Source organism: Malus sylvestris, chromosome 14 (genome assembly GCF_916048215.2).
Source record: "Malus sylvestris chromosome 14, drMalSylv7.2, whole genome shotgun sequence".
NCBI lineage: Eukaryota > Viridiplantae > Streptophyta > Magnoliopsida > Rosales > Rosaceae > Malus > Malus sylvestris.
This window is the reverse complement of record NC_062273.1, coordinates 319,141-343,289: the sequence shown is the minus strand read 5'-3', so window position 1 is coordinate 343,289 and position 24,149 is coordinate 319,141. Positions and strand designations below refer to the sequence as shown.

The following is a 24,149-nucleotide window of genomic DNA, read 5'->3' as shown; positions in this document are numbered from 1 at the left end:
TGAGTCGCTGATGATTCAATACCATTCATAGTACGAGAGCTGCTTGGAGTTTGTTCTTGTAGAGATTACCGGTAAGATGGCCAGACGGTTATGAGGAAATCATTGTTTGATTAAGACCCACAAGGGAAATGAAATAATAATACAAGGGCAGACGAATAGCCAATAGGCAATGGTGTTGTAACTTGTGAGAAGGGTAGGGTTCTGATTTCACTCATCATTCCATAATTTTTGTTTCTATGATTCATTAAAATGACCATAACATCAATACTGTTGTTAACTTAAAGAAGAGTACTACAATTCTCAATTTAACGTAGCGCCATCCGTCATCCGTCTAGGTTTCCGATGAATCTTTAACCAGACTGCTCGAGGCGAGACTTTTCGGAAGCTGCTTCTTCCTTGTCTTCTCTTTTATCACATACTTCCTCATCAAGTGGCAGAGGATCTGACGATACCTGCCCTGCTTTATCATCACGCTTCTCTTTTTTCTCCTGCACATGATGCCCTAAATTCATCTCAACTGATGCTTCAGCATCTTCACTAGGATGATCAAGTTCAGATGCCAAATGCTCAGTCGTCACTTGGTTCAACCCTGCTGCCCTTCCTTCTTGTCTGGAAACCACTTCCTCGTCTCTCATCAAATGCTGATCATCGTTTGGCCCGATAATACCGCTATTAGTTTGGAGATCACGGGGTTCTTCTGCCTCAGTATTGCTGGTTGGTGGGTTACCCTGTGGGGATTTTAGGCCATCAGGGGCATCTAATATCACCTCCCTTTCACCAGCCTCGTGATGGTCTGTATGGTTGACTGCATCCACGTTGTTGGGAGGTTGCAGAATAGATTCTCCATGAGTGCAATCACTCTGCGTATTCACTTCCAAGTCAGGTTCTTCCACTCTGCTTTCTACTTTCGGTTCACTTTCAGCTGCATTTAAAGCGGCAGGAAAAGACTGGAAAGCATCCCAATCATCTTCATCCTCTTCTTCCTTTTCGATTTCTTGTTCATCAGAAACAGAATGCGCTGTGGTGGCTGATGGCAGAGGTTTCTCTTTGCTTGCCTCTTTTGGAACCGGTAATTTTATCTCTAAGGACGGAGTTGTGGGCTTCAGCTCTGTTGCATTATGCTCTTGAGTCACAGACGCACGGATGAACCCCTGAAAAGACACAAAGGGATTCCATTTAAATTCTGTTTGTAAGCGTCCATAAAAAGTTGAGCCTACAACTCCCAAGTCTTCCAGTTAGTTCCAACACAAGAGCAAAATACTTTTGCAAGACATATCCAATACAACGGCATAGAATACCATTCTTCAATCTGCAAAAGCAAGTGCACCCAACAAAGAAAAGGAAAAGGAAAAGACACCTGTAGTTGCTGTCGATGTGTTACAGGCATAGACAGCAATACATCCTTGAAGTGAACTGCTGAGGAAGGAAGCTGAGCAAGATGAGAAACAAGCCTTACAGCAGTGCTTCTTAATGTATTGACTTCCTGCCAATGATGCATGATTGGAAAACCATCAGTCAAACAAGTGACAAGAAGGCAGTTTGAATTTTAAAGGCTGTAGAGGCTGCTTATTTTATTACCAGTGAAGAACCTTCCTCTGAAGCCTTGAAAACCACGACTACGGCTTCCAGGAGTAAATTCATAAAACCTCTCTGGCATTCACTAGGTTTTGAAAGTGTTTGCAGCACTACTAAGAGTCTTAAGCATTCGCCAGCAACAGTTGCTGATTTTTCAGTTACAGGTTTCTGTCAACAAAAGACCTTCAGAAAGACAAATACCAGAGACTAAATGGGAAACGGGGTTATAATTATCTAAAAGGATAGTCTGAAACACCTTTAAAGCATTCTGGATTATCACAAAAAAATCTGCTGTAAGCTCCCCAACAAAAAGCATTAAAAAATTGTTGCCTTCCGCATTTGGGGTTTTCTGTACCAAACTTTTTAGCAATTGTAACCCAATTGATTGAACCTGTGCACAATAGAAAAAAAATTATATGAAGTTGACATTCTTGGTAAAAATGACCATAAAAGTACAAAGAATGCATATGAACGTACCTGAACATTTGAATCGCTAAGTACAGTTTGAACACATTTTGTGCAGTATTTAAACATAGGATAATAGACGGAGTCACCATCTCTATTCTCATCAAGATAATCCATTTCATAACCCAACTTGGCAAATGATATAGTTTGTTCAATAGAGAAAGCAAGCTTTCTTTGCAGTAGTATGTGCGAGTCGGATCTCTTATTTTCCTGCAGATGAATGGACTTAATGCAATCCTCGGTCAAATCAGTCATCACATTCAGACAAGTTCCCAATAACTTTCGCATATGAAGAAGACCATCTTCACCAACACTGGATTTATCTGCGAAATGAATTCTGTTTAGCCTAACTTTATTAATCAAGAAGCCACTGTTTTATTAAAAAAATTTGGCATAGTCTTTGACATGAATATAGAAGGAAAAAAGGCCTCAAATGGATGTAGATGTGTAGGAATTAGTTGGAAAGTAAATTGACAACAATGAAAATGGAGGCTATGGAAGAATTTTGGTTTTTGATCAGATTAGATAAATAGACTGGTCAGATCAGTTTCATTATTACAATGCTCACCATCAATAAATCTTTTCAATAATAGACTTGTGCACTTGAAAAATTTGTCCACCTTGGAGAAATAAAACTCAGTCGAGGCTTCTCTGATTCCCTTGTAACCAATTAAAAGAAACGCCAATGCCGCAGAGACTAGTTGTGTCTGCGAGCCAAAACATGCAGTTCAGTGAAAAGATGAAAATTAGTGATTAACACAGTTGTTAAGAATTCTGTAAACAACACAGTTACGAAAAAGTGCATGGCAAATGTAGAACTTAGAAATCATTCCCATTCAAACTTATAACAATGGATACACCTGACTGACCTTTGGTTGAAAACAGTTTACAAGTGTTTCTGCAGTGATAAATAATGTGGATATCAAATCCTCTGACGGTTTGTCCAGAGAAATTGCCTTACTACTGAACACAAAAGGGATGAACATTCAGCTGATTGAGGGTGATATCAGAAGTTTAAAATAAAAAAGTAAAAATAAGTACGTAGATTGATAGATTCCAGTACCCTTGAAATACTTTGTAAAGATAAGCCAAACAAAGTTCCATTGCCAAATAAGCAAAGTTGTCCACTTCATAAAAAGATTCAGGGCAGTTCTTCACAATCTATTGAAGGAATTAAAATAAAACACCAATTCAGAATCTGTGACAAAGACAATACACACAGAGAACTAATCTCTTATACGGTCTGTAAATGGAAGGTTCCCTAGCCAAATAGGTAAAGTTGTCCACTTCATGAAAAGATTCAGGGAAGTTCTTCACTTTTGAATGAATCAAAATAAAACCAAAATTCAGAATCTGTGACTGACACATTACACACAGAGAACTAGTCTCTTATAAGGTCTTTACAGACAGAAATCTTTGTGACATTACAACTAGGAATCTCTGGCCACAATTTTCTAAACACATAAATATGCAGCCAACTTTATTAAAGGATATGATTCCTACCAAGCCAGCGCACTAAAATAAAAAATAAAAAAAAATAAAAATAAAAATAAAAAATATATATATATATATATATATATAAAAGTAAATAAAAAGCAACTTATGATTCTGCAGATCAACTTATTGTTCTGCAGATCCACATACACACTTTTATAGAAAGAGCTTAAGTTTAGCAAAGTGCAAATGGTTCTTAGACATATCAGTAGGAGTGTAAAAAGGCATGTTGGCTGTTGCGGCCTGCAGGTGGATGGTACCAAAGGAACTGGAATAGTAAGTAGTAATTGAACAAAAACATCATAAGATTCTGAAAGTAACAACTCACAATCCAAAGATAATTCAGCCTCAATTAATTGGTAAGAACTTCATCACATGTATTGTCTTAGAATATGAAAAATCAATTGTGAAGCAGCATAGATACTCATCATAATACTAAAAACGCCTTAAATTATCTAAGAAGACTTTTTTTTTATTACCTGTGATATAACAGACACTGAAAGACTATCCCAGGAATTATCCATGCACATAGAATATGAGAAAACCTGCATCAGTCAAATATGAAAAAAGAATTACTACGCAAATATCAAAGTTAACAGGTGCCCTGTATAATATTAGAAGACCAAAACTGGTGACTGCACAATTCAAAAGAAACAGACAGGGAACACGTAAGTGACATGTCAGATACCACTGTCATATTGATATTCCAAAACTTTTCTTAATTATAGAATTTGCAACGATGACACAGAGTTGGCGTCTACTTTCTCTTAACAAAAACTTATTTCAATGTTAAGAAGCATATGGCTTCATGAGTAACTCAACAGCACAAATAATGAATAGAAATCAATTAACTCTTAAATCAATCTACCATATTGCACCACACTGACAACATTGTAATGCTGCATCTTTAGGAAATGTTTACTAATTATAAACAAATAAAGGGAGGTGGACTTTTGATTAAAAGATGTGAGTTGTACAATGTATGTGTGCTGCACTAGATTTTCTATTGCTGAGAATACAACTTATTCTGTTTGACTTGCAAACTCATTAACTCCCTTACATCGTAACTGATAAACAGAATAAAATTTGATGATCACTTTAGAAGGAAAGAAAACAATAATGAGCAGAACTATAAGGATCCAAGAATTTGAAGAGATCAATTAATAATTTATCTGTGACAGTCCTTTTTTTTCAATGTCTTTTGATTATTGCAATGCAGTAAAATGAGTAATTCAGACGCTTCTGGATTGAAGATGATCACTTCCTACGTAAAACTGCATATGAGAACATGTGGGTCTTTTCACAGGATGCCTATGCACACATTAGATCTTTTAGGAGTTACTAAGAGAAAGAGAAAAGGAAACAGATAGCCACCTGTAGCAGTTCTCTGCATATGTCCAGAGTGAGAAATCCCGCACTGGCAAACCTTTTGGTCGACAGAAACTGGAAAACCGGCAATGCAATTTCATATAACTTAATTCCTGGGAAAGATAACTCTTCACTAGCTGAATCTCCACCGTTACTAGCTTTAATGAAATAAAGTGGACTTTTCAGTTCACCAAGGGTAGAATATTGGCCCTGAAATAAGACAAGTAGAGCAAATCCCCAAAGAAATTGATATTCTTCGGATTCCAATTTAACCATGCCATGTCCAGACAATAAGTTATTGCTTGATATATTTTGAGTAGTGGAGTTTGAATACTCGTTCTCTTCAATATTCACAGGAACTGCATCCAATGCAATTGCCTGCAATATTACTGGCCACGATTCTTCTAAGCAAGGTTGCAACTTTGATGATACCAGAGGTGACTGAATTCCATCAAGAAATGGATTCCACTATGAGAAGAAAGAAATATAAGATGGTAGCCACAAAAACATTAAAAAAAATTCATTTTAGTGAAAACAAAGCACAAATGCAAAGGAGGAAAGCTAGCAGTTTTCCTATCATTTAGCTGACCTTTGTCTTGAGATGCAAGCACAAGAATACATAACTGTAATCCTTCAAAACACTAATCCAGTACTTCCCAAGCATACTTGAACTCTTTGAAAATAATGGTAACAATGCTAGATATTCATCGGGAACCCCACTATGGTGTCTCCTCAAGAACGCATATGTATAACATTTGAGAGAGGCATGAGCAGCAAGAAGTCTTATCTTGATCTACATTACAATTAATAAATTAGTTTACCCTTTAAAACGTAAAATGGATTCCTTCAATCAAGAAAACATAAAAACAAAGTTGAACAATGAAATTTATATACCTTGCATGAGACCCATTCTGCAAATGAAGGATAATACAGGTCCTTAAATTCATTCAATGGTCGTGAAATTAATGAATATACGCGTTTAACAGCAATTTGATCGCCTTTAATTATTCCACTAGTCAATATCTGTAATGACAATTGATTTCACATTGTCAGTTACACAAAAATAAAAAAATAAAAAAAAAATAGGAAGAAACCTAGGAAAAGATAAAATTAGAGTTGTCTTTATCGAGAACCTTCGTAGCGAGCTGGAAGCCTGCTTCCAATAGAATAGGGCCAGAGGACGAGTCTAAGGCAGTGCGGACAGCAGATACGAGTTGGGCCTGAATTTCATACAGCCTCAATTATAAACACCCCTCCCATTTCCCCCAATAAAAGAGAAACAGAAACTGAAACTCAGTTGAATCCCTCCAAGGAGCTATCACAGAGATAATGGACATCTTTTTGCAATTTAAAATCTATGTCCAGGAAAATAGAAGCAATTGAAAGAAAAGCACAAACACTTCTGACATACCTGATACTGTTCTAGTAGAAGGTGCCCTGGAAGCTCCGGGTCAGGTGTCTTTTCAAACTGTTCCCAGCATCACAAGACAGAAATTTTTATGAACAAAACAAACTACATGATATAAGAATAAAATAAATATTTAAATTATACAAAGGAATTTGCCTAACTAGATAGCAGTGACATATAGGCTATGTTACAGAATGGATAATAGGATGCTCTCCCGTCTCAGCCCAATGGGGGTATAAATTAAAAGACAGTAAGACAGGAAAGGGGAGTAGTAATTAATAGAAACCACTTCCATTTCAAAGATTTAGGGAAAATGAAAATAGAAGTCAAGTATGCATTAGAAAATATGAAGTGAAGAAGAGGTATTAAGAACTATATATGAAACATATCATATTCAATTACATATAAGAACTATTTTCTTTAATATTGAGGAACAAGACAAAGCCAAACAAAGTACAGGCGAGGCTTGGATTTGAGGAGCCCAAGCATGACTTGGGACTGTATTTGCAAATTTCTATATTCCATTATTCCTACAGGGTACATGTAGCACTTGTTCCATTGAAAGGACTGAGGTGGTTTTTCCTCAATTAATAATTAAGAAACATAATGAACAAATGAAAAATAAGATAAAATATCCAAAGAAATCCTAAATCTACCCAACCAAGTGGTGCTGCTGCGATAGCATATAAACTAGTAGAATAGCATGTCTTATACAAACTCACCTTATCTGTAATGGTACTCAGAAGCCCCACACCAATTGGCTGCATGTTTTCCAACTGGATCGTGCTTATCTAAGAAAATTAACAAGAAATGTCAGCTCTAACATGTATTTCAGGCATTTGATATGACATAATAAAAATTTAAAAGAAAAAACAAACAAACAAACAAACAAACTTCACATCCACACCTGGTATGCAAGAGCTATAAGTTCTTGTATATGGAGGACGAGCCAATCACTAGAGGCCTGTCTATTAGTAGGTTGGCTCCTAGCAGTACAAAGATCAAAATGAGCCGGATTCTTTCCAACAGCTCTAGGTAGGTAACTCAAACACCTACAAAGCAACAAATTACTATATCAATTAAACAAAGAATAGCACAAGTTAATACAAAAGTTCATGACTAGTTCTTTGAAAGGGAAAAGGGGGGTTGTCCTTGGTACGTGTCAAACACAATAGGGTATCTAAAGGCATGGGTTATGCACATTTACACCTTTCTTCTGGCTCGTACAGTATGCAGACTAAAATTAATTTTATAAAGGTCGTACCCAGTGCACAAGGCTCCCGCTTTACGCAGGGTCTGGGAGAGGTGAATGTCGGCTAGCCTTACCCCCATTTATGGAGAGGCTGCTCCCAAGTCTCGAACCCGAGACCTACCGCTTATGGGCGAAGGCACTTGCCATCGCACCAAGTGCGACCTCTGATATTTCAATTGCTACTTTAAAATTTATCACAAACTTCGTTGATTATTCTTTTCTTGAGGTCCATGACATAATAATCATAGGCACTTCTGCTGCACTTGCTTGTTTCTTTTTCATACAATGTCTATTTTTGCCTTGTGGAATCATGCCCGACACAAACTCGGGCTGCAGCCTTCAACATGTGTGAACTTTGGGCACATTTGGGGGTGTGCCTCTGTGCAGTAGATTTAATGCATAAATTCAGATAGTGCATGGAAAATATCATCACATACTCAGCAGCAAAAACTCTGGTTCGGTATCTGAGGTGTTTATCTCTGTTCAGAATACCATGGAGCACACCTGTGGTGCTAGAAACCATGTTCTCATCGTCTTCTCCAAAATTTACACTTAGGTCACCCTCTGTACCCTTTGAAGATTCATTTTCTAAGCTGCTACTACTATCAGCATTTCTTCGCGTTGATGTGGCAAGAATCTGACAAAGATTTTGACAATTCACTGAATTAGTAATTATACTTTCCAAGACAAGACAGTTAATGCGTATAAATAAGCATATACAAAGCCTTCTTCCATCAAGAAAAAAAAAATGCTTATCAATCAAGAAAATTGGGGATAAACTGAGTTACAAAGTACTATAATTCTATTAACAAGAAGAAACCAAGCTCAATGAATAGAAGTATACAGGTATTCCAAATAGTTTTCGTCACTTTTTTTTTCTTTCAAAATTTACATCCAAAATGTTACTATCCGTGTGACACTCTGGATTAAGAAACAGACTAAAGGAGCTTACCACATTACGACAAATTGATATCCAATGAGATGGACAGGAAGGGCATGATGCATAGAGCAATCGCATTATTGTGGTGCGCACCAGATCCCCTATCCTACAAGGATAAAAATAAGGGGAGATACATTATTTTGCTTCTCTCTCTCTCTCTCTCTATAAAACTTAAAAATGAATGTCATAAAAAACCGGGGGATGGGGGAAGAACACACTACAAGAAACCAGGCTAAAAGTGAAGTAAATACTCAGAATCTGTTTCTTCATCCAGCATGTGAAATAACCTCTCCTCTATTTGCTCAACAACAATGGAGACCTGTATAATAGAGAATCAATGAATGATACGATTTATCGTAATGAGACTTTTATTTGAAGACGGAAAATAACATGAGGGCATACTGGATCCTTTTCAATCAGATGTCGTAGAGTGGAAACAGCTAGATGCCTTAATGCTGGCTGTTCGAAATAGGAGAGGAAAAAGGGTAAAACTTCATATTATGGAAAGAAGCAGAAATATATAAGCATATGAATTTCACCAGCCACAGAAACAAAACCTGTCTTGAGGCCAAAGTAGGTAGAAGAGTTTGCACATGGGTGTGCACGGAAACAGCTTGTGGTGCAAAAAGAACAAGTTGCTGGGTAAAGCGTACACTCCTACAACAATAATAGCTTTTGAATGGAACCAATTTCTATTCTCTAACAAAAAACCGAAACAAACAATTGCAGAAGAGAACATATTACATGAAAACTAAACAAGGGTTGAACAAATTGGAATACATACTCGAGCATCGTTGCTGTTTCTTGCCCAGAGCTTATCTCTGAAACAACAGACTACAAAAAAAAAATTGAAAAAAAATCAACAAATGGACATCAGTCATTAACTATAATATGAATGGAAAGAGATGACAGTTAGTCTGTTGAAATTTCACCAAGAAAAATAAAAATAAACTTAATCAGTATGTTCTGAAATATGCCAATTCCAAACATGATAAAACATATTAGCATTACAGCAGAAGCTCAGAGGCAGTGGAAAACTATGATAATAAAATAATACCTGGCAACGTGAAAAGAAAATACTGCCAGGGGCAAGTTCAGGACCAAGAACAGCAACAATAGCATTTATAAGACGACCAACACCTTGCTGAAGTGCAACCCATCCATTCTCTTCGGACAAAAGAATTTCCAGAGCAAGACCTAGTGTTGCCTACAGAGAAGAAATGTGACAAGAGAACATGTTGAGTCAAGTACAAACTAAAAATTCATCTGCTAAGAGGTACAAATCTAAGATGACAGTCTGCTCTAACAACAAAACCTAACAAAAAATACACATAGTTAGAACTTAGAGGCTATTAGTTATCACTGATTAAGAAAACCCTATCAGTTAATCTACTTCATATAAGGGCAATCACTTTTCAGTACACAATACAAGACATATCGATACTACTCACAAATGTATCAGTTAAACAAGGCAGCAGAGTAATTCAAACAAATGTCATTTATTCACCATCAATACCTTTGATAGTTTACAAACAGCTAATCAGCATAACATTTGACTTTTAATACGAAGTATCACGTTGCCTCAGAGATACAAAGGTCAAAGCATGCCAAAAGTTTCTGTAAAATCATTTCGAGGTCTAAATCAACGACAACATACTTATCCAAGTTAACGAAGCAATTAGTAACAAAAATAATACCATCTCAAGAGACCGCTGAACAGAATCTAACATAAAAAGATACCACAACAGTTGCAAATTTCTTTCCTTCTATTGCCAAAATTGTATTCAGTTTATGCCAATGTAAATAGCATTACTTTAACACATACAACAATTAAAAACATGAGTTACCTGGACTTGAGATACAAAGGACAAGCCAGCAGCTTCAATGGTCAACAGAAGCCCATGCAAAGACCATATCTGTAAACCAGCTATTGAACTTTTGGAAAGCAACGAGATTGAGCTCACAGTTGAAGGCACTAAAGTTGACAATGCCATGCCTCCTGCACTGCAGGCATAATATGTAAGGACAGTGAGAAAAAGTAAAACTTCTACTTAAGATATCTAGTTCACCATCAAAAGGATCACTTATTGAAAATTTAAAAATCAAAGGAAAAAAAAGGATTGGCAAAGATATCAGGTAATGGTAGGACACGAGAAAACAACTCACCCTAAAATCTGCATGTGATGTGATAAACAAACAATAGTTTTAGTGTACATATATATAGACCTAACTCAAGTGATTATCACAATTGTCTCCCCCGGATATGAACTATATATCAACTGCTAATGGCTCATGAGTTGTGACTCGCATTCTGAGGTAACTTTCAAATTTAATAGCACCAAGGGAGGTGCAATGCAAGTGTGATACAACGACACCCACCTTCAGGCATGTATCTGCTTCATAGAAAGAGGTTGCAAAAGAAAGCAATAGAATAGACTTCTCTATATGCTACTTAAGATTAAGACCTAATATTTAAGAGTACCAACTCAGAATATTCCTGTAAATATTCATAAAACGAACTTAAAAGGAATTTCAATATGTCACCTGCGATGAATGCAGCCAAGAGCAAAAGCAATTGATCCAGCATAGTTTGAATCTGTTGCCCCAGTTAGGTCACCAAGCAGAGATCTAGTCTGTTTGACACCCAAACAATGAATCAGAGTGGGAAGGAAAGACGTGGTCAAAGGGAGAGAGAGAAAAGGAAAGCTGCACAGTCAGCAACATGACAGAAATTCAAAGAACAAAACTGACCATTCTTGCTGTAAAGATATCGTTTCCAAGACGAGCTAAAAGACCAAGACATTCTGATGAAGCCCTACGTTGTGATGGACAGATGTCTCCCTCTGCCAGAATGCTCTGTTAAATTAGGACAACAAATGTCAGTACGGATGGTGTGTGAGCACCACACTTCCTGACCAATAACATATCCATCTTTATTAAATTAGGCACCTGAAATATCGCCTGTGCGGAATTTAGTATCTCAAGTGATAATGGCTGGGGACGCAAGGAAAGCAAAGCCTGAGGAAAGCATTTAAACATGAATTTTAATGCCAGACATTGCAAAACAAGATATAGTAGATAAGAAAAGTAAAACCAGCACCTTAAATCCAGAAAGTAACCCCACACATATATTGGTTATGCTCGCTGCATGCCATGGTTGCTTTTTTCCAGCTTTCAGGCACTGCTCAATCATTCCAAGAAGTGACAGCATCCCCCCACTATCCTGGGATGTTAGTTCCAACTGATGTCAACGACCAACCAGTCACTTGTAAGAGAAGTCCAAATATGACAAAGTTTCCGTACCTGAGAGGCAAACAAGACGCCAAAGCAGAGGAGCATCTGGTTCACCAATGTCTTGTTTACTGGTTCCGGCTTCATAAGCAAGTTTAAAAAGTAACTATCAGTATTGACAGAAGCATGTCTCTATAAACATTAAGTACAGGAGCTGACTTAAATAGCTTCAACATAGCAAAGCTAAAATAAACAAATCTGATTTACAACAGTTAAAAAACCGTACCTGAGGAAAGCTACAAACTTCATTCTCCCAGACACAAGGAATAAGGCCGTTTTTGCCACCTTGAAAAGCACGAAGTTCATCTTCAAACCAATCTCTAAGTAAACACAATTAACAATAAACAAGTAAACACAATTAACAATAAACAAATATCACCTGAACTGAAAAAGAAGCAAAGAAAACGACTGAAAGCTCTGAAGCTCTGACAAAATTAAATTACAATGTTCAGTAGTAGTTTAAAACAAAGCCGGTGGAAAGGTAGACACCTTCCAGGAATCCAGGGACCCAACCATGCATCTCTTTTGTCTAACAGAAACCTCAAGCATGTACTTTCTTCACATCCAGAAGCCTCTCTTTTATGTTAGCAACAAGGAAAAAAATCCAAGTCAGACACAAAATAACATTTAAATAGGTCTTGGCAGTTGAGCTAATGCCCTTTTATTTACAACAGAAAGAAAATAGAAGTCAAATGCAAGGTAATGCGACAGTATAATAGGCAGCTAACTTTACATGAATGGGCTTGTGCAAATTTGAAGGACCATGGGGTGGTCATTCTTATATGCTGTTGGATCAGGAAGAGACTGGTAAGCTATTAATGTCCGGATGATAAATATATCCAAAGCAGGCTTCACATTTGGCAGTTGCTTGGCTGCTATCAGCGATATATACGATAAAGCCCTGCATTCCATCTCATCTTAGAAAATAGTTTTGAGCATGATCTAAAAGTAACACAGCTTCTGATTTAAACTGAGCATATGAAACTTGTCCTTGTACAGCAAGACATGTAGCGACCAGAACCAACCATAAATTGGACAAATTAGAGAACAAAATTGAGATAAAACGAACTTACCTACTCAGGTATACAAGTACAGGTTGAAGGAAAATCCCGTTATTCCCATCATTAGGAGAAAGAAAGCATCTTAAAAATGCAGTAAGTGCATCAACTGCAGCAGACCACATGCTACAAGGCAACAAGATAAAATTGTTAACCGCTGAAAAAGAAATTAGTCATGTACACCGTAGCCCTACTTGTATCAGATAGTTCAATCGTACTGCAATGGCTAATGCATTAAATACCTTGAGAATCTCAAAAGTTTAAAGACAGAAGCAGGAAAGTGCAGTAAACTGAGAGAGTTTGGAATATGAGGACATAAGCCAGTATACAGAAATTATACAATACATACTAACCGTATCCTACTCGTCAAATCTCCAGTTTGGTTGGTTTCATCATCTGGATTTCCAGTAAAGAGGGAAGCCCACAAGGAAAGAATATCAAAAACCTGGTCTTCAAGTTCCTGCATGCATGAAGAAAATCCCCTTAACATACAAATAGTATATCTTTTAATTCAATAATACAAGCTCCTTGACCTGTGACTTGAAAGGTAAAAGTAGATTAGGATATCTAATGGAATCGATGACATGACTGAACTGAATATTGCCTAGTGAAGAAAATTAAAAGATACAGGGATGATCTTCTACCTCCTTTGGCATAGAAGCTAACAGGGATGACAAAAGTAACCACCCAGCTTCTTTTTCAATTGTAGCTGCCATAGGGTTCCGACTAGATACATTCAACATCTTCTTTGAAACTTCAAGGATTGACCTGGGCAATCTGGGATAGCAACACGTAAAAACTAGCTTTAAAAAACCATCAGTTCACAGTGACAGGAAAAAAAATAGGTTGAATGTAACAATGACCAGAACAATAAAAATCTACGCCAAATATGAAACAGTGGAATTCAAAGGCCCCCAGCAGTACATATGACATGAAGAAAACAAATTAAAGATAAGGAAACAAAAAGTACAAAACTGCTCCAACAAGTGATGCTAAGAAAAAAGGTGATAAATAGCCAACGTATCTACTTCTGTTTCTTGGGAATAAGAAGGCTTCTATTACAGCTAAGCCACAGAACCAATGACTAGGTATCTCCTATAGATATCTAATTCTTATTTGTTCCTTGTGGACACACAAAATAAGATGACATCTTTACCTGGCAGGAAAACCGAGAGGTAATTTTGGGGAAATGGACACCAGAGCTGCCAAGACAGTAGCCTGTCCATGCAAAGAATCAAGCTCTAATTGCAAAGTGCTCCCCTGAGAAACATAAATAAGAGCAATTTACTTAACAGATGCCATAGTTAATAGGACACATTCCAAAGCATGCTTACAATCGACAAACAGAATATGACACTGAAAAGTTTGTCATTATTCCACTGGCCCAAGATTCCTAAAAGTGGTTTGCTAACTTTAAACTGTGCTCTGAAAACATTGATACTTCAAAAAAGAAATTGCAAAAAGTTGGATGCTTCATGAGAAGGACCAACAAAACATGGCAACAAGTGATTTATGCGGGAGACTATATGTAGAAGCGTCAACCGAAAGAGGTACCAACAGCTCAGCTGACTAACCAGCTAGAATATGAAACACTGTGGTATGAAATACCGTGGCATGGGCAAAAAGAACATGTAACAACTATAATATGAAGCCACGACCGGAAAGCAGAATACAGGAAGAGAAAAACTCCAGGCAGTTACCATCAAAATAAACAGGACTAGTTTGATAAGGCACTATGACTGACATAGGCATGCTGGTGAAAGAACAAACAAAAACAGAACAGAACAAAACAAAACAAAACAAAACAAAACAAAACAAACAAGCAACAATAGCTACTACTACCACCAACAAAAACTTTCAAAACTTGCAAATGAATAAACAAGCTACATACATTATCATAAGACAAATAAATTGACCAGAAATCAATAAAATGAAGTCGAAAAGACATAATAGTCAACATTGCATCGCACCTTCTCATATGCCACATTTTCTCTCAAAGCATTTAGCATGGTCACTCCATAAGAAATTAAACCACCAACACAGGTGGGATCAACCTCAGCCAGGGCACGTAATGTCAAAGCAGCCTCAATTCGAACCTGACCAAAGATTATCAATTAAACTTCAACTAAGAGATATCATATCGATGAAAGGAGCATAATAATTTTAATCTATCAAACAGCCGACCCCACTTATTAGTGGGATAAGGCTTGATTGTTGTTGTTATAAAGACCTTTGCCTTCAAATAAGAAAGAAATCAGAGCTTACAAGTTGTGAAGAATGAGATACTGCTGCAACAACAGTGTTGTCAAGAACTTCCTTGAAATCAACTGGAACCTGCAAATTGATGGAGCAAACACAGCTTCCCAATTAACTACAAGAGGAACAACAAACATCACGGTGTTCTTCCATTCTATGATGTCAATCAGCAAGAAAAATGTTCAAGATATAACTGATAATGTGAACATACCATATTAATATTTAAACGGAATAATTCCTCAGGAGATCAATATGTAAATAACATTACAACCATACAAAAGTTAAAAATAAGAATTGATTATTATATCATTGAAGAGACACTTACCTCTCCCAGCGTTTTCAGGGTATATGATGCAGTACGTAGGGCGGCAATTTTCATGGAAGGACTGGCATCTAGAGACATAAGCTGCAAGTTTCATAAAAACATTCAATTACCAAAGGATAGCACAGAACAACAGGTAACCATCAGAAGATTTAATTGAAAGAACACCTCCATGACAACAAAACAGGAAATAATTTAGATAACCTGATTCCCAAGAAAACCCAAAAAACTCCTTTGCGTAGGCTCTGCCATTTGATCAGTAACACCAACACGAAGGATATAGAGCACACAAGCCTTGAGTAAATGAGGGATAATGGTCAGTTCTTTAAATTAAAGAACAAGATGATTCATGACAACATTAGCAATCAATGAAGTTGTTACAGTAACTCATATTATGGATCCATCAGATTTAGGTAATAAAAAGCTTGGTCATGTACATAACGGAGCAACCGTCTTATTTTTAAATGCATGATGCATCAAACTTGTACTGCTTCTTATACTGATAAGTTCATCCTTATTCAGCAACTAAAGAAAAAATAGCATCACAGCCTTGGAATCGGAGTGTACTTTCATCCTTCAAATTCCAGAATATCTAGACATGCACCAGTATTTATTTCTCAAAAGTGCTAAAGAAAATATATCACATTGTTCATGCTGGCGGCATAAAGCAACCTGTAATTGAACTCGTGCAAAGAATGTAGCCTCTAAGCTTTTTTTTTTTTTTTTTTTTTTGAGAAACTAAAATTTATCAATTCTTTTTACAAAAACAGAGCTTAAAAGAGAATATACATTATATTAAAGAGTTGAAGGCCATATTGAATAAAAGAAGAAAGACTTGAAGGCCATGAATTTGTAGAAGAATACCAGTGCATGGGCATCAACAGAATTATCGGAACAAAGCATTTCCATAACCTGAATTGCATAGTTTTGTAGCTCACTATCTGGATGCATGTATTTTAGACGAATCGCCTGCAATATACAATCCAATAATAAATAAGCACTGCTACTCAGGCAAAATGTAAAATAAATGCATGCTCCTTTCCAGCCTAGGGGGCAGACTGGTTTAGGGAACACCATACAAAACAGACGTTAAATGCAGTGAAACCAAATTAACGGCAGAAATATTGTTAAATGGATAACACTTTCTTGTCAAATAAATTATCCTTATTCAAGATGGTTTTGGTCCATGGAATTCAACTCAGGATTCACCAGAACAACAAAAGGAGAGGGGAAAGAAAAAGGAGAGGAAGTCAATATCAGCATCTACCTGTAAAAAGAATACCCAAGACAAGGTTATGCCAACTCGCACGTCCTTTGACCGAGCTCCAACTACACATTGGAAACTTTTAGTTTCACTAATCCCATGAATTATGAACATCTTTCAAATTCAGTAGCAGGAAAAGTCTTAATGTAAGGGCACCCACACTAGCAGGAAAACTGCAAAAATACCTTTGGTGAAAGGCAAAGCTAAATGTCTATGCAAACCACCTTCCAGTTTCTTTGCTGGAGGGAAAGGTCCTTTCCCCCTTGGTTGAACCTAGGAGCAATATAACATATTACGGTTAGGCTGGTGACCTAGTTAGATGAAACTTCGAAGAGATAAGGAAAAATATCATAGAAACATATGCAAACCTGTGCATGAGGATTCATTCCAAGAGCAAGCAACGAACCCAATGCTTCAGCAAATGCATCACGGACAGAAGAAACAGGATCCTCAAGGGCCTACTATAAGCACCGGCCAAATGGGTAAGTTTAAGACTGAAATATGAAACACTCAAAAAGTACAAGACCAACCAGGAAAACTTGGCAATGAAAAGCATCTACCTTGACACAATAAGAAGCTGAACTGTCTAGCTCTCCCACCCCTAGACCAGGTCCTCCAATAATGGCAAATGCCTTCAGACATCTTGCAGCAGCAATTCTAACAAGAAATGATTTATCACCAACTGCAAACCGCATGATGAGACGAAATGCCTCTGTATATGCTGAAGCCGCTGCGTTTCCACTAGAGCCTTCCAAAGCATTTTGAAGCATATATAAAGCTTCTTGTCTCACAAATTCCTGAGTTACATGCAGTTCAACTTAGAGGTGCAACAAACAAGAAAAATCAAGAACCCAAAAAAGAAAACATAAAATATATTCAATATTCAATCATATGGCAAGCCTACGGAATACTTGGGGGAGAATGCTTATTTCAAAGTATGTTGAGTCTTGACTAGTACTTCCCAACTATTTAGGAATGACCATAGGGTCCTTTACTAGTAGAAGCAGTAAAAATGTCAGTGTGAACATAGAGTTCCTAAAAGCAGCATTGTTCACTCGGTACAGAAAATGACAAAGACACTTCATCCCTTTCCACTTCTTTCATAATGAAAGTTTACTGAAAATTTTATACCAATAAAAGGAAAAAAGCTAAAAATATTAGAGCAAAAATTACAGATACGATGAAACTACCTCATTAAACTTGAAAAGTTTCGTGGCAATGATAGTCGTTTCAAGTAAACCCGATGTGATTCGCCTCCCAAAATGTCTATATAATTCTCCTAAGCACTGTGCAGCACCTACATCATAGTATTTGAAATGATAATTATTAATGTTAAAACAAAACACACACACACGCACAAAACAGAAAACGGAAAATGTTAAATGCACTAAATCAGGAAAATGCCTGAGTTAAACTATATATAAACAAATAGAAACAGTGGTTAGGAGTTAGACCATATAACCTATGTACTGAAGAGGTACATTACCAGTTTACACAAAATGCACATAAAAGTGGAACACATTAATAGGTCCGGTCATTTCGACTAACCAGCAACTTTTTGTGGTTCATTCCTCCTTCCATCAGAAAGAAAGCCTTGGAGACTGCTTGCTCGAGAGTATATGGAAATGCCATCTCCCTTAGATATAACCCTCGCCATAGCAACTGAAGCCAGATGGCGGACAGGTCGCCGAGCACCAAGAGTAAGCAAGGAATATAATGCGTCCTCGCATCTCCTTTGCCACAACAAAATGGATTCCTGCAAGTCATCAATTCAACACCAACCGTTAACAGTTTACACGTACAGAAATTTATCCATTAGTCAGAACAAATACTATAATGTACTAAAGATCTAATCAATCCAAGTGGTGATATGTATAACTCGGCCCCTACAATTTGAAAACTATTTACAAGAATTCAGGATCTAATCAATCAAATCAAGATGCGGACACATCAGTCAGCCAGTACTATGGGCAAACAAGGAAGGAAAATATCAAGTCTAATTCCCAAGGATGCTCTACGTAGTAGATATATACCAAATCAAATCCCAATTCGGATGCAGAATAGAATGTACTAAAAACTGAGTAAAAGTGGAAAGACAATGAAGTGAGAGGGACCTTGGGCTCTTCGTTAATGGCGGATATGAGATCGGAGAGGAGATCGAAACATAGAAGTGGCTCCTGAGGCTTATGGGATGCTGAGGCGACTATGGACTCCAATTGCGCTACCAATACACCGAACTGAGAGAGGGGCGCATTCTCTGTTGTCACATACTTCTTCGCCATCGTGGAAGCGGCAGTAGAATGATCAAGGAAGACGGACAAGATTGAGAAAACTCAAGTAATACAGTAAATAAACAACATTGGAACTCTGGTATTTGGACTGGGACGATGAATCTTCACCGTCAGGGTAGCTGTGGGGTCAGTGCAGTCTGGTTGAGGAGGTACGGGGGCCGTGCGCGACGCAGGTGGTGGTGGAGCGAGAGAGTCGAGCAGAGAGGAGTTCCTTTGTTTGGGACCAAAAGGCGACAAATGGGGTGGGAGACTAGTTTTTTCACCTTTCCATTTTCACCCCAAATCTAATGGCGAATCTTCTAATTTGCCCTCCTAGACGGTGTAGTGCGGTTTAATTTGATTTGGCACTTAAAATAGGCTAATTATATTAACACCCCATAAATTGTTGAATAAACTTCACATTTGTTTTTTCACTTAAAAATTATCTTAATACACCTCACTTACTTTCCCATAATACCCCACACCCCACATTTTCAATATACATCTTATATTTTGTACATACACTCCACATTTTCTTTACATCCCACATTTCTCAAATCTTATAACACTCAATTTTAATTTTTAGAGATTGAATAAAAGATGAATATGAATATAGAAGTTTAAATAATGCAGCAAACGCAAAATTAAATAATTATCGATGTCATCGAAATCACTAAAACAATGAAAATCATGAAGTCTTACCTCATGTGAAGCTCCTGAAACATCAATTTCGTGTTCCATTCGTCAAAAACATTTTTTCTTAATCAACATGTTTGATAGTTGAGAAGATAAATAATACGCTAAAAGTGATTTGAGGTGTATTTATAAATCTTTATTTTTTTTAATACCTAATAAGATCAAAATTGTCATTGCATAATGAAGTAAATAAGTAATTTAATATTAAATTTTAATGTGAGGTGTATTCAACATTTTTTGAGGTGTTAATATAAAAACCCTTAAAATATAACCAAATCAATTTGCATTTAATTGTTCAGTTTGGTTCGGTTATAATAATCACCAAATAACCTATAATATAGTGATATGTGAAACAAATTAAATTAATAATTAAAAAACAAATAGTCGATTCGGTTTGGTTTTGATCGGTTTCAAAAATATCAAACCCGAACAAAATCAAAATAAATGGATTCAATTTGGTCTTTAAATTGTTTGATTTTTCTCTTGGTCAAAATCAAACTAAACCGACCAAAACAGTTTGGATTGGTCGATTATGATGCCTACCCTTAATTGCAACTGTTAATTTTATTTTTTGAACGAATTTTTGAAAGATTTGAGATTTGAACTATTTTAATTAGCCAAATTTCCTCTTGTTAATTTCTACACATTTCATCTAGTTTTCTATATAACATATTAAAATTAGGACACAAGTTTGAAGTGATCGTAAAATTCCTGAGGCAAATTGGTAAAACTGAATTTGTCAATAATTGCCCACTTTACTTGTTGATTACACCCAATATTGTAAATTAGGTGTATACCAGTCAACATCTCAATCCTCGTGTCTCTTAGAATTCCCTCCCCAAATCCATGAAATCCATTGTCGTTAACGACGAAATCGCAACAGCAATGGAAGTGGTGATAGTTACTAAACCTTGTATTTGTTTTGTTGGTGTGTCAATCCAATTTCATCGGATGTCTATCAAAGGGCCTAAACAAAAGTATATTTGTGAAAACGAAGGAAAATAACAGAAAATCCGATAACAACATGCATTATTATGGGTCTGGAAATACAAGGCGGAATTTGAAGCTTTAAGATATCAATTTTTTTTAAATTGATCTGTGAAACCAAACTAATCCCACAAGGCCACAGAAGAATGCACCAGGCAAAAGAAAAACAAAATAGTACATCCGAGCCATCTACAAAATCCTACAGCAACAGCAAAGCGGACAGTAACATAGCTAGCAAGGCTACCAATACGGAGGAGGAGGACGGTCTTAGAGAAAATGCAGATGAAGTTGCTATCTGAATTATGAAATTGCAATTCCCTTGTGAGATGTTCTGTGTCGTCAACGTAGCCAAACCTTGGAAGTTACACGACAGATCATCCTGATTCTGAACCTGGTAGTACATATTAAACGCATACGAAGCATTCCCGTTTGCATCCAAATTGTTGCAAGAAGAACCATATTCCAATGCCGTGCAATCCGAAAAGGTGCAAGCATAGTTTATGTTATCTGCCAGTTTGCTCACATCTTTGGCATTCGGGTTAAACATGCACCATTTTTTTGAAAGATACTGCACATTCTTTGCAGGCACTAGTAACTTGTTTTGACCCTGACCAGAAAGATCGACCGGGAACTTGGGCTGTCCATCATAACGGAAAATTCCCCAGTGACGCTCAAAACTTCCTGGAGCAATGCTCTTTGCATCCTCATCAATAAGTCCAAACAAGTAAACTTCAATATATCCAGGTCGCAGTGGGGTGCCTCTGTTGGTTCCAAGTCTTGGTAGAAGCCCGTTATAAAATCTCAAAGCATTACCTGCATTGGCATTCTTGTCCCCGTCTGTTGGCCATCCCACCTCCCCAACCACAATGGGCATATTCCCAAATCCCACTGCTTTCAGGGAAGAGACCAAGGTATCAAAATTAGCATCGAAAACATTGGTGTACTGAATCCCAGTGCCTGCATCAACAATGGGATTGGTATCCCCATCAAAGAAGGCATAGTTGAATGGGAAGTCGTCATTGCCATATAAACTCAGGAAAGGGTAGATGTTTATTGAGAAAGGCGCCTGATTTTTGTCTAGGAACTGGACAATCTCGGTCATTAGTTGAAGAATATCAGTCCGGAACCTTCCTGCAGATGGCACGGGGTTGTTTTCGGGTGAGTTGTAGACATCAGCATTTAAGGGCACAGTAGCCTTTACCGAATCTCCAACTCCAGCTTCGTTAAGGGCATTTTGAATGTTCTGAAGTGCTGGGAACGTAACATTCAGGAATGAACCATTGTACGATGTGAGGAAAGGCTCATTCCCAACTGCTACATATCTGAAAAAATAGCAAATATGATAAGAAAACAGAAGAGTTTGTAGCAGGACTTTGTTTTCAACAAAGCCGCAGCCTTGAAATAAAGCCCGCTCACACATTAGTAAGGACATAGATACAGCATATCAGTATGATAATTCCTTGCTCCAATGACATAGTAAAGCAGAGAAGAAGAGAAAATAAAACAACAATTTCCATGTTTGACTCCTTAGATCTTTGAAAAAAGTTACTGCTAAATTATTGTGCCGTGTTAGTAGTTCCGGGGAATTTGCCTCCTAGAAGGGATACATGTCTAACAAATTTCATCCATCATTCTGAGACTGGTACTTAAGGAAGTGCATGTACTCCATAACAGCAGACAAGAAAAACGAAAAACTACAAACTGGACTGAAACAGAAAGACGAATCAACTAAACTAACCGGATACCGGATCGGATTTCCAGACAAATTTATGAGAAGAAAATCAAAAGGGCCCATGAACAAATCATAATCAGAAATTTCAAGCCAACCAGCAAGCAATTCCAAAGTAGTTCTAGGCGCTGTGATAAATAATACATCTAAAAATAGAGTAGGACAGTCATATCATGTAAGCATTGGTCACAAAAGCAGATTCGATAGCAAAATAGCAATAACAATGAAATCAATCTGGACTATAAAAGGATCTAAAGCAAACTGAAGTCATACTTGATGTTAACTCCTCCGTTGAAATTGTAGCGGGTGACATTGCGGCGGACCCATTCTTTGGCACGTTTGTAGCTGGTCATGACAGCCAGTTGATCATTAGGAATAGCAACCATGACCTCAAGACCACTGCCAGCCAAGGCACTCATGGTCGACTCCTCTGCATCGAAAAGCTTCACCTTCTGAATCCCATTGTCCTTTAGCATCTGAACCACCGTCTCCGGCGGCAACTTGTGGGTTGCCATCGTTCCCCAATTCACACCAAGACCTTCCACACCACTGCAAACACACAACACAGCCACCACAACCAAAACCCACATCATCCTTTCCATGTTTTCTTTTCCTTTTCTTTTGCGGTAAAATTCTGGGTTTATCGAAAAGGCAGGGGAGGAGAGAAGGGAACAAAAGCAAAAGGCTTTATAGTGTAAATAGGAGGATAACTAAGAGATGAAAGATCAAGAGGGAAAAAAAAAGGAGTTTCCTTTATGCTAACTGAAGAGAAAAAAAGAGGGAAAGAGTTGCAGGTGGGTCGGAGAATCGGCGATATTCCAGTGACTTTATTTTTCCCACGAAAACTGAGAGGGGGGTAGTGGAGAAAGAGGGCGATCGATCCGATCCGATCCGATCCGATCCAATCCCCAATATTAGGAAGTGGGAAAAAGGAAAGCTGATGAGGAATGAGAATAATAATAATAATAATAATAATAAAAAGAAGAAGATGGGTTAGTGGGGAGGGAGGGAGGGTGTACAGAGGGAAGTTTTACCACTCCACACGTTTTAGTAAAGTGACCTCCAATCCAGAGGAGTGAGGACACCCACCACCACCTGGCTTTGGCTTTGTCTGGCTGGTCGAAAGCCCTCACTCAAAGACCGACGTTATACTCTCTCTCCTTATGCAGATGCATGTATCGCAATCAATATATATACGAATCTGAACAAATTCAAAAACCCGTATACGTAAAATGGTCAGAAATTCCAACAATTTTGTAAAGGAGAACAAAAGTCCAAATGATGAAACGACAAGGACAAAACCCAATTTGTGGTTCTGGGCTCCGGGAGTGTCTGTCGGTCTGTCTGTCTGTCACAGACTTCTCGGTTTTCAAATCGAGGGGAAAGGGAAAAGAGGGAGCTCCTCAACTCTAACGGCTAGAAATTGATTTTGTCACGCACGGTTTGAGTTTTGAAAACCTCCCCCTAACAGTAATAATAATAATAATATCTACTCCTCTGACTTTCCGAGCACCAGAATAAATTATTACCAGTAACGAATATTTTTAAAAGTAAATTTCGAAAAATTGGGGAAGGGAATAATAGTGAGCTGCCAAGTGTATGTCTGTCTCTTAGGCCCGGTTGGGTTGGATTGCTTTCTTTGTTTCTGGTTCGATTCCGACGTGCAAAGTTACCTTTTGATGCATCATCAGAACAAAAGCACTTGTCTTTTTCTCTTTCTTTTGGTTTTTCGATTCCAAATATTGCAACTTTCAGACAGTTAGAATCCGAACAA

At 37.5% G+C, this 24,149-nt stretch overlaps 2 protein-coding genes across 5 annotated transcripts; both read right to left on the bottom strand.

Annotated features, from left to right (window-relative positions):
• Positions 1–182: 182 nt before the first annotated feature.
• On the bottom strand, positions 183–19,248 carry LOC126600988 (protein SWEETIE-like). Of its 4 annotated transcripts, none has more exons than XM_050267682.1 (48): positions 18,808–19,248; positions 18,242–18,449; positions 17,884–17,990; positions 17,254–17,490; positions 17,062–17,151; positions 16,879–16,966; positions 16,697–16,758; positions 16,294–16,398; positions 15,634–15,723; positions 15,433–15,513; positions 15,117–15,185; positions 14,822–14,947; positions 14,008–14,111; positions 13,496–13,628; positions 13,205–13,311; positions 12,867–12,977; positions 12,527–12,694; positions 12,283–12,369; positions 12,020–12,113; positions 11,806–11,874; positions 11,603–11,725; positions 11,452–11,520; positions 11,254–11,358; positions 11,047–11,135; positions 10,350–10,506; positions 9,560–9,709; positions 9,287–9,336; positions 9,060–9,159; positions 8,905–8,961; positions 8,754–8,821; positions 8,515–8,608; positions 8,000–8,199; positions 7,218–7,362; positions 7,033–7,101; positions 6,314–6,370; positions 6,036–6,122; positions 5,797–5,925; positions 5,492–5,695; positions 4,909–5,343; positions 4,014–4,079; positions 3,104–3,201; positions 2,910–3,003; positions 2,609–2,747; positions 2,053–2,363; positions 1,832–1,966; positions 1,579–1,743; positions 1,358–1,483; positions 183–1,151 (listed from the first exon to the last, which is right to left on the bottom strand). In XM_050267682.1, the coding sequence occupies exons 1-48, from the start codon at positions 18,973–18,975 to the stop codon at positions 351–353; spliced, it is 6,627 nt and encodes a 2,208-aa protein (XP_050123639.1). In that variant the 5' UTR covers positions 18,976–19,248; the 3' UTR covers positions 183–350. The 4 variants fall into 4 exon arrangements, with proteins under 4 accessions (XP_050123639.1, XP_050123637.1, XP_050123638.1 ...); XM_050267680.1 differs by having other exon boundaries at positions 4,909–5,370; positions 18,808–19,247; XM_050267681.1 differs by having other exon boundaries at positions 2,910–3,000; positions 4,909–5,370; positions 18,808–19,247.
• Positions 19,249–20,661: 1,413 nt separating this feature from the next.
• LOC126600994 (glucan endo-1,3-beta-glucosidase 8-like) lies at positions 20,662–23,695 on the bottom strand. Its single transcript, XM_050267693.1, has 2 exons — positions 22,649–23,695; positions 20,662–21,968 (listed from the first exon to the last, which is right to left on the bottom strand). The coding sequence occupies exons 1-2, from the start codon at positions 22,975–22,977 to the stop codon at positions 20,846–20,848; spliced, it is 1,452 nt and encodes a 483-aa protein (XP_050123650.1). The 5' UTR covers positions 22,978–23,695; the 3' UTR covers positions 20,662–20,845.
• Between the last annotated feature and the right edge of the window lie 454 nt (positions 23,696–24,149).

Bases quoted from the DNA above. Each gene is read 5' to 3' on its own strand.
- LOC126600988 (XM_050267680.1), bottom strand. From the start codon at position 18,975: ATGGCGAAGAAGTATGTGACAACAGAGAATGCGCCCCTCTCTCAGTTC. The intron at 12,114-12,282 runs GTGTCTACCTTT...GTGTTTACTTAG, and splicing joins GGTCCCTGGATTCCTGGAAG to AGATTGGTTTGAAGATGAAC. The intron at 3,202-4,013 runs GTAATAAAAAAA...TTCCTTCAATAG, and splicing joins CAGTGTCTGTTATATCACAG to ATTGTGAAGAACTGCCCTGA.
- LOC126600994 (XM_050267693.1), bottom strand. From the start codon at position 22,977: ATGGAAAGGATGATGTGGGTTTTGGTTGTGGTGGCTGTGTTGTGTGTT. The intron at 21,969-22,648 runs GTATGACTTCAG...CTATTTTTTCAG, and splicing joins AACGGAGGAGTTAACATCAA to ATATGTAGCAGTTGGGAATG.